General features: G+C 39.9%; 1 protein-coding gene across 1 annotated transcript in view; it reads left to right on the top strand.

Annotated features, from left to right (window-relative positions):
- Positions 1 to 251: 251 nt before the first annotated feature.
- Positions 252 to 15050, top strand: part of smad6.L (SMAD family member 6 L homeolog) — a 37705-nt gene continuing 22906 nt past the window's right edge. Inside the window, 1 exon segment of the mRNA NM_001090741.1 lies at positions 252 to 1146. Within this exon segment, the coding sequence (NP_001084210.1) occupies positions 747 to 1146 (400 nt within the window). The 5' untranslated portion in view covers positions 252 to 746.

Raw genomic sequence — 15050 nt, forward strand, 5'->3', positions numbered from 1 at the left:
CTTTACATAATACTAACAAAAGGTGAACAACCCCTTGAAGAATTAGGAAAGGACTGCGTGGCCCCTTTAAGAGTTAAGAAACTTGAGATTTGTTTGCGCAACAGTCAGTGCAGTGGAGCCGCCAAAGTGTCTAGACTGCCATGTGACAGGGAACAGCCAATGGGAAAGCTCTCACTGGGCCCGAGTGTGTGAGAGAGCGTGAGCACAAAGAGCAGGGATCAGTGTGTGTGTGTGCAGGGAGCGGAGCAATAGATAGAAGCGCCTGCTGCTGATATTGGGGAGCTGAGAGGATTACAGGGGGAGCCTATTAGGAATTGTACGTAGTGCAACGGGATATAGAGACGGACGTGGTGTCGGTGTGGAGAGCGTGAGAGTTTGAGGAGCGAGGCTGCACTATCCCGAGTGCAAGGACTAGAGCCGCAGTAAGAGCGAGAGAAGCCGCGCATCTTGCTCCCGAGCATCCCGCTGCTGCGCCCAGTCTCCTGCCTGCTGGATGCACCGCCATGTGACAGCCCTGGGGCTCAGTCTGGAGAGAGATCCTTCCGCAATGTGACCCGACACGGAGACACCCCAGTACGTGCCGAGTGGAGCGACTGTCAATCCGCGCGGGCACCGGAGAGACTGGCACAGACTGCGCGTACAGCTGGCTTTGCACGAGAGAGCGCTCTTCCCCCATGCCGAGCCCTCTACTTGGCCCCGGGCACTGAGGCACCGGAGACCCGGGCGCACCCTCGGGGGCGCGCCGCATGTTCAGGTCCAGACGCACGGGGCTGGTTCGGCGCCTGTGGAGGAGCCGAGCGGGCGGGGATGGCGGCGTCTCTTGCTGCGGTTTGTCGGAGCAGCCCGCGGGGTCCCCGGAGTTACGCGCCGCTGCCTCTGCTATTTTGAAGCGACTGAAGGAACAGACCCTGTGCGTCCTGCTGGAGGCCGTGGAGTCCCGGGGAGCTGCGCCTGGAGGCTGCGTAATGGTCACCCGCCATGGACCCCCTCCTCACCTCCTCTTGTGCAGACTCTTCCGCTGGCCCGAGCTGCAGCATCCCGGGCAACTCAAAGCCTTGAGCGGGTGCCAGGGAGCCGGGGGGTCGGACAATAACAGTGGCTGCTGCTGCTGCAACCCCTATCATTACAGCAGGGTCTGCGAACCGGGTGAGTGGCCGATACTACATCTTTACTAATGGCCAGAAACCTTTCTAGGATAGAGGAGAGAAAGAATGGCCGCTGGGTCCCACAGAGTGACAATAATAATAACAGACACTCAATAATTTGCTCCTCCATGTATTCTGTACTCCTTCAGCAGTCAATACAACAGGTTGCAGCCAGGATGCTGGGAGGTGTAGTTCAGCTCCAATAATCCTGGGGGGGGGGTGGCACAGTCAGGACATCACTAGTAAGAACATTTTATTTCCTCTCAGGTTTGGGCAACCGCTTTGGTTTATGGGCCAGGCTGCCCTCATCTTTATCTCTGGCCCTGCCAATAGCTGGAGGCTGATTACATTATTATCATTATTGTTACGCTCCTTTAATAGGTGAGAGGTTGCAGGAAATGTAGCACTAATTGCTTATTACTCTACTTCCTCTCTTCCAGGAATGCACTTTAATGAAGTCATTTGAACTAAAGGTCCTACGTCAATAATAGGTTCCTCATTGCTCTTTTGCTATCGAGGATGTCTAGCCATTAGGTCTCTCTTTCAATTGATGATCTAAAATTCCCAGAATTTCCAACTCTGTCTGCACCAGCAGCTGGGGGGGGGGGGGGTCACGGTTGGGCATTTACATTATTGAAAGTTGTGTTTGGAGTACTAAGGGCATCCCACTTTATGTTCCTAACTTAACTTGCTCTGGGAAGGATCACTTTATTGATGCTGATATACTAGACTAGGTATATGAGTAAGGAGTTTTGTGCAGATGCCCAGCAGGATATAGTAACTAATCAAGAAAGGATTGCATACTCCATTTCCAAAAATTACATAATATATTTATTACATAGGAAAAAAAATAAAAATAAATAAAAATTGGTTTCGACCATATTGGTCTTCCTCAGGGGCACAAATAACAGAAAAACAAAAAGGCTTTTTCTTTTTCTGTTATTTGTGCCCCTGAGGAGACCAATATGGTCAAAATGTGTTGGGCTCACCTTTGATTTTTTTATATAATAAAATGTTTGTAAATTTTTCTTTTTTTCCTATGTAATAAATATATTATAATATTTTTGTAAATTGAGTGTGCAATCTTTTTTGATTAATTACATGTTAGATTTGGAGACCCACATGGGGAGCCTCCCTATGGATTAGCACCTTGCATTATATTTTTAAGGGTGTACGCCCTCTTCTCTAACTTTTAGTCTAGCAGGATATTAGCATGGTATAGCTCTATCTAGACAGAATGATGGTCTGTTGAGGGCCCTAAGGATCAGGCCACACAAGCAGATTCGGGGAGATTAATCTCCCCGAATCTGCTCATGTGGCCAGACCCTAAAGGTTGGCTGGTTTACTTCAGTATAATTTGTCTGGGCTGTAAAGTGGGGCATAGATGAAAAGCTCCACTTGTATGGTGAGCTTTTGCCCAATATGGATACCTGTGTCAAAATTTAAGGATATTATACGTCACCGAGGAGTTCCATGACCATATATACATTTTATACAGGTCATGGAACTCTGAGGTTACTTCTAATATCCTCAAATTTTCCAACAAGGGGTACTTTATTTATTTATTATAATACACAAGTTTTAGAGTCATGTGACAAAAATGACATCACTACTCACTTTATAACTGATGACATCACTAGTTACCGTTTATATAGTGAATAAAGTGCCCCCTCTTGTAAAATATATAAGGATATTAGAAGTTACTGAGGAGTTTCATGACCATATAAAAACACAAGGCCGAAGGCCTTTATACAGATCATGGAACTCCGAGGTTACTTCTAATATCCTCATATTTTGCAACTGGGAGTACTTTATTTATCATAATACACAAGTTTCAGTGAGTCATGTGACAGAAATGACATCAGAACTCACGTTTATAAGGATATAATTTACAGGATATTCATGACTTTTGTGTATTATATATTGAGGTTGAATTCAGAGGACCTCTTGTATTTACCTGCATTGTGACCCAGATCAGGCTGGTTGTTGCTAGAGGTGTCTGGCAAGGGGCTTGATTGAACTGGGGCCTACTACTCTGGTGTTGACTGCCAGGAGATCTGTGGCCCGGGAAGACAATCTGATTGCGCGGGGGGAGGGGTTCTCATGCAAAGGCAAGACCTTGGTGCAGTTTTGCCCTGGGGCCTGTAAGATGTTAGTTACACCAATGAGTTTTGTGAAAGATCAGATGAAAGAATAGGCCTAGGTAGACCTGACAGGAGCGGAATGCACAAAGGGGGTGGGGAGAAATTTTGTCCACTCATTTGGGAATCTCCTGAATGTGTACTCAACTCTGCAACAAATAATTCTCAAAATTGTTCAGCATGCCACTGCTTTATAATACACATATCACCAAAAAATTAGAGTTTTGGAAGAATTTACATACTTCCACCATGCAGTAGTTGAAAAATGTGTGTTTGCTTGAGAAGCACTGCTACAGTATGGGGCCAATATTTGCATAGCAGATACGCTGAGTTGAATACAATGGTTTTGGTTCTAATCATGGGAAGATAAACGTCGGTCTACTGTAGAATATAAACCTTTTATAATAGAACATTTGTTGCAAAGGAATAGTATTTTTCTTGGCACTGAATCAAAAGATGTTGACTTATTTGTACACATAATATATATATGTCTTTGCTTTGTGCAGTGCGGGTCCTTTATTTTGATCCTGTTATCTCGTAATGTCCTAATTTTTAAGGTATGTTTGCTTTTCTGTGCTCAGTACACTAGCCCTGTGTAGTTTTCTGTTTCACACACACTTGCAGATTCAGTCTTAACACTTATCAGTCCATTTCAGTAGCATAGAAATCTCATCCATCCCATTTTAATTGTGCCCACCCATCACATGAAAGTACCATCACGTGGGGTTTATCAAGATCAATTTTGAAATCACAGTTAATCACTTACACGTTGCAATCAAAAGTCGTGTTGCTAAGGCCAGGGCAGTCATCAGGGGGTACTGGGGTTATGAGCGTATAGGGCCCAGTCATTGATGGGCCAATGAAACCCAATATTTAGTACTGTTAAGTATTCCACATGGGCTAATGTTTTTCGCAGTGGTACAGGGCCTTAATACAGGTGTGGGACCTGTTATCCACAATGCTCGGGACTTGGGTTTTTTCAGATAACAGATCTTTGCGTAATTTGCATGTTCATACCTTAAAGTGATACTGACACTAAAAAATGAATTTTAGCATATGAATGTACATTAAATGTTACCTATAGGTCATGTTGATCATTTGTTGCTGAGAGGTTTGTTTTTGTATATAATTGTTAGTTGAAGTTCCTAAGCCTGACTCTCTGACACTGACTTTGCCAACCTGACTGTCCCATCTCAGCCTGTTAGTTACAGTTTCTAATGCTAACGGACTCCTGCTGCACAAATATGGCAGCCCCCTCATACAGGAACATGGGGGATCAGACAGGTAATGTAAAAGCATCATGCAAATACTTTATGGCAAAGTTAGAAGTAGCTTGCAAAGCCAATATTATAATAGATTTAAAAAAAAGTTTAATTTCAGGTGTCAGTATCTCTTTAAGTCTACTAGAACATCATGTAAACCTTAAAGGGATACTGTCATGGGAAAAATATTTTTTTTCAAAATGAATCGGTTAATAGTGCTGCTCCAGTAGAATTCTGCACTGCAATCCATTTCTCAAAAGAGCAAACAGATTTTTTTATATTCAATTTTGAAATCTGACATGGGGCTAGACATTTTGTCAATTTCCCAGCTGCCCCTGGTCATGTGACTTGTGCCTGCACTTTAGGAGAGAAATGCTTTCTGGCAGGCTGCTGTTTTTCCTTCTCAATGTAACTGAATGTGTCTCAGTGGGACATGGGTTTTTACTATTGAGGGCTGTTCTTAGACCTACCAGGGAGCTGTTATCTTGTGTTAGGGAGCTGCTATCTGGTTACCTTCCCATTGTTCTTTTGTTTGGCTGCTGGGGGGAAAAAGGGAGGGGGTGATATCACTCCAACTTGCAATACAGCAGTAAAGCGTGATTGAAGTTTATCAGAGCACAAGTCACATGACTTGGGGCAGCTGGGAAATTGACAATATGTCTAGCCCAGGGATCTGCAACCTTGGCTCTCCAGCTGTTAAGGAACTACAAGTCCCACAATGCAATGAAGGAGTCTAAAGGCAAATGCATTGTGGGACTTGTAGTTCCTTAACAGCTGGAGAGCCAGGGTTGCAGATCCCTGGTCTAACCCCATGTCAGATTTCAAAATTGAATATAAAAAAATCTGTTTGCTCTTTTGAGAAATGGATTTCAGTGCAGAATTCTGCTGGAGCTGCACTATTAAATGATTCATTTTGAAAAAATGTTTTTTTCCCATGACAGTATCCCTTTAAATAAACCCAATAGGCTCATTTTGCTTCTAATAAGGTTTAATTATTTCTTAGTTTGGATCAAGTACAAGGTACTGTTTTAATATTCATGATTCATTTAAAAAAATAGGATTATTTGGATAAAATGTAGTGTATGGGAGACCGCCTTTCCGTAATTCGGAGCTTTCTAGATAACGGGTTTCCAGATAATGTATACCATACCTGTATAATCGAACCACTTTTAATTTTATTAATACTTTTCAACCTGTTTAATATCTCTTGATAGCCTGTGCAACCTGTCCAATCAAACACAGTATTTTAGGGGATTGCAAACCAATATACTGTATTGCTATTAAAAGCTTTGAAGTTATTTCTAAATGTAATTGTAACTGAAATAAGTATCTGGCTATTTACACTATCTTCTCTATACTGCTAGTTATGACTCCTAATACAAAGTTGTAGAAGCCAGTTGATCAAAAGACCGCAAGGAGGATTGACTAGTGATAGGCGAATTTGTCCCATTTCATTTGCCGGCGTCAATTCATGGGCTACAATTTGACGTGCACTTATTTTGTCCAAGTTCATTTAAGTCAATGGCCGTGCACAATTGTCTCCGGCAGCAATTTTTGCGGTTGTTTTGTGAATAATCCACCGCAAATTCGCCCCAGACGAATAAATTCGCCCATTACTAGGATTGACTACTTCTAAAATGTTGTTTTAAGAGTCAAGGATAGAAATAATTTTAAAGCCAATGAGCATTTTAAAGGGGTTGTTCACCTTCAAACACATTTTTCAGTTCAGTTGGTTTCAGATTGTTCCCCAGAAATAAAGACTTTTCCCACTTTCAATTTTCCATGTTTGACCGTTTTCTAATATTGAAGCGTAAATCTAATTTTAGTTGATACATTTCTTAACTTTGTCCCTAATGAGCAGAATCCCATTCATTAAGGCAGCTGTTAGAATTGATACAATAGTTGTTAATACTCCAGAGATGCTGCTGAGAAATGTGTCAACTAAATGTTGCAAAATAGTAACAGTTCAGAATCTGCACCTGAATTACTGAACTTCCAGATTGAAACACTAGAGACAGGAACATTCAACTTTAAACTTAGATCTTGGAAAAACAGTGAATGATAAAAAATGGAAAGGACTTGGGGGAAAAAAGTCCAAAGTGTTTGGAAGGTGAACAACCCCTTTAATGAATGAATATTGGAAAGTTGCTTAGAAATATTTTCTTTCATTAGGCAAAGACAGCCTTTGGGTGGAGATCCCCTTTAATCAATACATTTCATATTTTCTTTGTTACTTTGAATTGGCTGAGCAATTCTGAAAATCTTTGCTGGTGTCTCTTTAGATGCAAAATGAAATGCAATCGGTGGGTGTCAGTTCTGTCTAAGGGTAAGGCCACCCTGGGCGTTTCGGGGAGATTTGGTCGCCTGGCGACTAATTGCCTTGTTTTTGCGGTGACCAATCTCCCCAAACACCTTCCCTCACTCTGCGCCGGCTAAAATGAAAAAAAGCCGGCGCTAATCACACGTGGTGCTTTGTTTTCTGGGCGACTTAGGAAAACTAACCTCCGCGAGTGATTAGCGACGCCGTTTTTTTCATTTTAGCCAGCGTAGCGTGAGGGAAGGCGTTTGGGGACATTGGTCGCCGCAAAGACGAGGCAATAAGTCGCCAGGCGACCAACCCAAAACGCCCAGTGTGGCCTTACCCTAAAGCTGGCCATAGATGTTAAGATCTTTAAAAGATCTTTTCGTTATCGTTAGACCACAATTATCTCGAAACGATCGTACGATTGTACCATTGTCCATCAACCAAAAAGACCATTTGCCAGGAAAACTGAGGGTAGCTGCCTGCTTAGTCTTGCAAACATAGATAGATTGCACTGGGAACGATAACATTTTTTAACCTGGCCGATCAATTTTCTGACAATCGTAAGATGTACGATCGTTCAAATCCCACTAACTTCATGATAATTTGACGGATTGGTCTGATTTCACTAAAATCGGTCATTCACCAAAGAAATCTTTGCATCCATGGGGACCATTACCTGCTACATACAGTTGGGTTGCAGACCTTTGCTTTCAATGGGTCTATAAAACGTTTAAGAAACATTAAGGGCGTTTGTTATCAAAGGTCAGGTTTTACAGTTCTTTATAACTCCAATTAATTCGCAACTCAAATGTTTTCTAATTTAAGAAAAAACTAGAATTAAGAGACTCGATTCAGCGAGTTCAGGGTAATAACCTGAAAACTCAAATCAGTCGAGTTTTCGGCAGGAAAAAACTCTAATCGCTCAAATTGATTGAGTTTTCCGGCAAAACCCTCCGTAAAAAACGTGCACATTGTGAAGGCTATTAACGTCTTCAAGTGGTTCAAGGGACCACTGCCATTGACTCCTACATGACCTCAATAGGTTTTAGATTCAAGTAATTTCCAGGGTTGGGTTATAATAAATCTCGAAAAAAATTTGAGTTTTCTTTTTAATCAGAAAATATGACTCTTCACCCCAAAAAAACAAACTTGAATTTTCATAGCAAACACAACTCGAACCTTAATAAAAAAACACCTAAGACAGACCTATGAAGAAGCATGCAAGGCTTTACTGAAGTCTTGGTTGGCGGAAAGATGGCTTTTGCTACATTTTTTTCACTAGTCAGAACCAGCAGTACAGATTTTGGCATACAAATTTACCTTTTAATTGCCATTACATTTACAGATTTAACTTTTAAAATTCATGTGCAATGTTGCATAGACTAACATTTTCTTTCATTATACAAAAATATATGGGTTGGAGTTATACAGAAACCTGGTAATGTATGGTTGTGTTTTTAAAGGATTTTTTGCCAGGCATTTCCATCTGAACACACCAAAAGTTGCAGAGCACATCCCATTGTCTGCTAGGCCATGTTCCTGCTGTTCCCAATGTGGTACTATAGAAGGTTGAAGAAAATTCTGATTGGAATTGGACTCCCCTCACTTAAAGATTTGGATACTTGTTGCAAGTGAACCTAGGTACTAAAGGGATCTGCTTTAATCTGGCTGGGTAGAATGGCTTGCATCCAGTCAGTATGGATAAAGGTCTGCTGTTTGGCCTCAATACTGCTATCTGCTCATTTCACTTATATAGTGAGTAATGTAGCACCTATTGTAAAATATAAGGATATTGTAAATCACCAAGTATTTCCATGACAATATAAAGAAGTCACGAGGCCAAAGGCAGAGTGTTTTTATACAGGGCATGGATCTCCAGGGTGACTTATATTTTACAACAGAGCGTACATTATGTATTATAATACACAAGTTTCAGCAAGTCATGTAATTACATCAGAAAGCACTGACTATAATGGACAATATATATATGTGTACACACACACACACACACACGGCCGCCCTCGGGCCTAAAGGAAGTCAAACTGCCAATGGCCCGAAAAGAGCCAAAGTCCAGAAGAAGTCACGAAAAGAGCCGAACTTAAGTCCTGAAGCCACTAGTTCAGTTCTACTGAACAACAATGTGTGTTTTTTTTTTTAAAGCCCTAGCCACAAATGTATTATTTTAATACTCTATCGGCCCTACCACTTGTGTTTGTTTATTTATTTATTTTTTTATTTTTTTCAAATATTCTCTGGGGCCTCAATGTTTTTTTTTAACTTGTAAGGGGGCCCTGACCACCAGTGATTTTTACAAAACTTTTATGGGGGTCCCTGGCGCCAATGTTTTTTGATGTCTTTGTGGTCTTTTAACTGTGGGGTGGTTGGGATCTGGGGTGGGGTTTGGGGCTGGGATTTCTGGATAACAAATCTTTCTGTAATTTGGATCTTCATACCTTGTCTACTACAAAATCATGTAAACGTTAAATCAACCCAATAGGCTGGTTTTGCTTCTGATAAGGATTAATAACATCTTAGTTTGGATCAAGTATAAGGTACTGTTTTATTATTGCAGGGAAAAAAAGAAACCATTGTTTAAAATGTGGATTATTTGGATAAAATAGTCTATGGGAGACAGTCTTTCCGTAATTCGGAGCTTATTGGATAACGGTTTCCGGATAACTTGCACCCTGGCAAGTTGCTAAACAAGTTTAATGTGCGCTCCAATATATATATATATATATAGTTAGATAGATAGATAGATAGATAGAAATATATATATATATATATAGAGAATAAAGTACACGCTGTTGTAAAATATAAGGTTATTATAAGTCACAGAGGAGTTCTCTGACCATAGAAAAGCACAGGGCCACAGGCCAAGTGCGTTTATACAGGTCATAGAACTCTAAGGTTACTCTTAATATCCTCTTTACAACAGGGGGTACATGTGAAAGAAATTACATCACTAAGCACCGATTATAACTGATGGCATCAATAAGCACTGGCATAGAGATAGAATTTACATGATATTCATAGCTCTTGTTTATTATAATTGTATATAATGGTACAACGGCTTGTCCTACAAAAAGAGCCTTACCATGTTTTCTTTTATGCTAGTGAATCTTTTTATATAAAAAGTAGTTTGTTTTTTTTTCTGGATTTTAGATATGTACATAGAAAATTGGATTTCCCAAACTTGAACGAAAAGTAGCCTATAAGTCAATTATAGATATAGATATATATCTATATCTATATATGAAAATTGCATATAATTCCGTTTATGGATTTTCACACGTCAAACAATTTATAGAAGGGTGGTGGTTTTATATTCATGCATATATATGTTTATACTATAAGTGTGATTCTTTGACATTTACCTGGCGCACCGTGTTTGTAGTCTCTACATATACATTTTTATGGTGACTGTGCTGTTCTGAGAACAATTTTAAAGTTTAGTATCGGCATCCTTTTCAAATGATATGGTGCCATATCTGTTTCATTACCATTTCCCCTTTGTGCATCTCGACTTTCATGGCTCTTGTTTGGCCTGTGTTTATGCTTGTTTTCTTTGACTTTGCTAAATTACTGAGTTATATAGTCCGACTTGCAGTATATGGTTCAGCTTTACCCACTCTAGATTGCCCTTGTCAACTTTTATTGCTGTATTTAAGAGAATACGATGAACCTTTTCTAAAAAGAATTACAGTTCTGGTTCAAAGACATGCGGCTCGTTGATGCAGTTCTTGGTTGCATCAATGAACTGCATTTCTTTGAATCATAAATGGAATTCTCTTTAGAACACTTCATCGCCCTGGGTTTACCAAGGTCATCAGGACCAAATGATGATATCAGGCCGATATTTCCCAAAAAGATCCTCTTGTTTGGGGACATGCCAAATGAGTAAATCTTTAAATGTAAGGGCAGCTTTTGTCTAGTGTCGCACAGGGTTGATGATCGGCCTTTCTTTGTCTGCGTATTGTTCGCTGGTAGAGAAATGCTCCTTTTTGTTGCACGGACATGGCGCCAGCCTGTGAGCACACACGGAGTGTATTTCAGCATGATAAATTGGAGGGCATTGCCTCCATCTGTGTTGAAAAGCCTTGTGTGTCATTAGTCTAAAGAGATATAGTAATAGTGTATCGGTCATATTAAGTGGATAGCGCAACAAAAACTTGACAAAGGGATTTTACATGGACAATTGATGGACAGTAACTTTTTTTTGGATGCAGATTTTTGCACTTGGTCTTCTGTCACATTTTATCCACTCAAAAATAAACACTTTCTGCCCCATGTGTGCACTGTCGGTTCAGAAGAAAGCGGTCCCTCTGGTAAATCATTTTGTAGTGACAAAACGCTATCAGCATTATTTTTTAGTGTGATTTATACAATTCTACATTCGTTGATGTGGCTATTTGTCTGGGAGTTGCACCACTACAAAAAGTGCTTCTAACATCTGTTGCAGCATTAATCTATGTCCTGTTTTATTTCTGCTTGAAATTACGGCATACTTAAAAAGCTCTCTTTTATAGCCAGGGGCATGAAGTATGTGTATGACTTACCTCCGGGAGTGGAGTTATCACAAGGCTGATGTATGATAATTATAATGTGTTTGTTTATTAGGGAATTAGAGTGCATGTGAGTAATTGCTTCATTTTAGATATGATTGTTTACTATGACAAGCTTTAGCATAGATTACTGTTGGAACTGGTGCTATTGCTGTTTTTCAGTTTTGAATATATTGCTTGCAATATTTTTTTTTATTGATCCCTTTAAATTGCACCAAGGAGTTTGCAATGCGAGTGGTTGTTTAAGAATATTTCAGCTAAAAAATCTGTTCAAAGTGCCCATACACTGACCAACCAGGCCTGGTATCCAAATGGTCAACAAAGAAGAGATAGGTAGCACCATCCATTGAAAGAGATTTAATTCCAAATGGTGGTGTGCAAGGTAATATAGCATGTATAATTAAACAGAAAAGGAAAAAAGTATGACCCATCGTATTGCACCTTCCCACTCTTTTAATCTGAGGTCCCAATGGTAAAAAATAAAACGTAACTTTTACTAGTAACCATCTAAAATTGATATGAAATGAAAAATGTGTATATTACATATATTAAAAGCAAGGTTAGGTGCGGAAGCTGAATAGACACGAAGTCAGCAGCTAATAAATGGTTTTAAAAATTTGAGATAGTTGTATGGGTTTCAAGTCACAGTAATGACGGTTTCTCGTTTATTAGCTGCTGACTTCGTGTCTATTCAACTTCCGCACCTAACCTTGCTTTTAATATATGTAATATACACATTTTTCGTTTCATATCAATTTTAGATGGTTACTAGTAAAAGTTACGTTTTATTTTTTACCATTGGGACCTCAGATTAAAAGAGTGGGAAGGTGCAATACTATGGGTCATACTTTTTTCCTTTTCTGTTTAATTATCCAAATGGTCACCCCAATCTTCCATTCTCAGCCCCCTCAAATTTGGGCATATATGGATAGTTTCTTACATTTTTCTGCGGTATGCAGAAAAGTTCCTGTATTACTTGTGAAATTTCTTGTCTCCATAGATTCCTGGTTGTCTCCTCTTTTCACCATCTTTTTACATCATAGACATCCATTGATATCTCCTGTCCTTTCTCTCTTGCTGTTCCTTACCTGTGCAACTCCATCGCTGAAATTAGGAATTCTTCGCAAGGTTGAACTCAAAATGCATCTTTTTGCAGTACTAGTAGGGTATCTGATTCAGTTGTGCATCCTATGGGCCAATGCCATAGTGTTTAGCAGCCCTTATTACCCTTCCTGACATAGACAGTGAGTGACCTACTTTTTCATGTCTCAATAGATGCATTTCTGTTTATTGCAACATTCCCCCCCCCCCCGTACTATTCGTTTGCTGTGCTGCATATACAAGTAGCATTACATGAGTACTACCTAGGCATATACAGTACATTTGAGGATCTGGAAAAAAGGATGTGAGTAACGATGAGTTATTCATCAAAGTTACCTAAAATTAGGACTTTTAAGACATTTTAAGCAAGCACATGTTACAAATCCATAGCTGCGGTTACATTTCTAATGGGTTTTATAAAGAAATGGCCCTTATTTTAATTTCCAGCTTACTGTTTGTTTTGTTTTGTGAGCGCATAGAGATAGTTGCCCAGATGATGTATTTGATGAGCAAGCCCAGTCTCATGTACATCATTAAATAAGGCCAATGGATTTAATGCCATGTCTGATAAAAATCGTGCATATTCTAGGCAGGAGTTGGGTCATTTGGGCACCAACACATGGATAGTTTGCAATGTTGTCACCGGAGACTGTCATGTGAGACCAGAGCATGCAGTCAGTCTGGGCTACACATAGGACACTGGCACCAGCATTTTGAATCTACAGGCTATGATACAGGTCAAAGGAAGAGAGCAGACTGCAAGCTTAAGTTCTACATTGCAGTCTTGCATGAGATTTCATCTTAATGCGGATTGCCATGAAGGTCGGGTTCTGTCCTCCAAAGTATTTCTTCAATGGGGCTCAGGGGAGCAGAAAGAAAACTGTCTTTTAAGACCTATAGACTCTTAAAAGTAAATCCAGTATTACAATGCTAGGCTTATGAAACATATTCTCTGGTTTACCATTATCTTTAAATATAATTGTGAATGGAAACAGTATTTGTCTTCATATATATATTCTCTGCACTGCTAGTTCTGAAATAATAATGAAAAATGAAGATCTTTTGACCTACAACGAAAGGAGTTTAGCAGTGTGTCATTTGTAGTACAGTGGAATCAGTGGTGCTGTCATTGGCTTTCAAAGAATATTCCCTTTTCCATGAGATCCAGGAAAATACATTATATTTACAATAGTACTACCTGCTATTATACTCTTACTGTAGAAAAGTATTTCATTGCACTTTTTTTTTTTTAACCCAAGAGGACTTAAGTACTGTCATGTATGATTGAGGTGGTATTTCACACGTGCCTATAACTGAACCTGCAGTTAAATGTATCAGAAAGCACTGAGTATACAAGTAGTGGAAGGATGACAAGCTTGTAGATGACAAGCTAGGGTTGACTCCTGGGTTTAAAGTTAGATTTATGTCTGCAACTGAGCTTATGCTATCAGATTTGTCACAATACTATGACTTGCCATCTAGCTCTGGGGCATCTACTTTAAAGGACCAGTAACACCAACGTTTTTAAATACTTATTTCCCCCAAAATAGCTTTAATTATAGGCAAGGCTTACTTCCCCTTGGCTTTTTTCAAATCTTCAGCTTAAATTTAACATACAAAGTGCCCCATAGGAGAAGCAAAAAGGCGACAGCAACTTGAACTCCTGTGAGAAGTCAGCTTTGTACTGATAACCGAAAGCACCTAAGCTTTTTTTTTTTTTTTTTCCCAGGGTCTGCAGCTTAAATTTATGTTTCTTTTCCTTCAGACAGCTTTGGGGGTAATGATGTGAGCACATATTTAAGCTGCAGATGCTGAAAAAAAGCTCAAGTGCTTTAGGTTATCGGTACAAAGCTGACTTCCAGTTCAGCGCACAGAGGAATTTAAGCTGCCGTTGCGTTTTCGCCTCTCTCCTAAGGGGCACTTCGAAAGTCAAATTCAAGCTAAAGATTTGAAAAAATCCAAGGGGAAGTAAGCCTTTACCTATTATTATAGCTGTTTTGGGGGGAATTGAGCATTAAAAAAATTGGTGTTACTGTGCCAACACCATAGCTGCTACTGTGTATTGAGCCTCTTGTAGAACCAGTGGGTGTAGGTGAAGAGCACAGAAGGTAATTAAATATTTTTTATAGTAGCAGATATCAATGGTCTGGATATGTATAGTCCAGTGGAGGAAAATTAAAGGGCATCCATTGGTCCTCCTATGCCCATCCTTCAAGTCTCATTGGCCCAGGTGGGCCATAGTCTCAAATCTTTACTTTTGTCCTTCCCCAGCACAATGTTTTAAGGGTTAGAGTCGGTATGTGTGGCAAGGGGGTACACAAGGCCTTCTGTACTATGTACTGTTGAGTTACAACAATGTGTACACGCGTGCAATTAAATTGTTTGCACCCTGCTTACAGCTGCCAAATGGCTCTTGATGCCAATGTTATGAATAGGGAAGAAAGATAATTTATGTAAAAAGTTGGATTTTTTTTTTTTCAGAAGAGGTGGCAACACTTTCTGCACTTTAGTGGGAAGTTACCCCCTTTACA

Source organism: Xenopus laevis, chromosome 3L (genome assembly GCF_017654675.1).
Source record: "Xenopus laevis strain J_2021 chromosome 3L, Xenopus_laevis_v10.1, whole genome shotgun sequence".
Lineage (NCBI taxonomy): Eukaryota > Metazoa > Chordata > Amphibia > Anura > Pipidae > Xenopus > Xenopus laevis.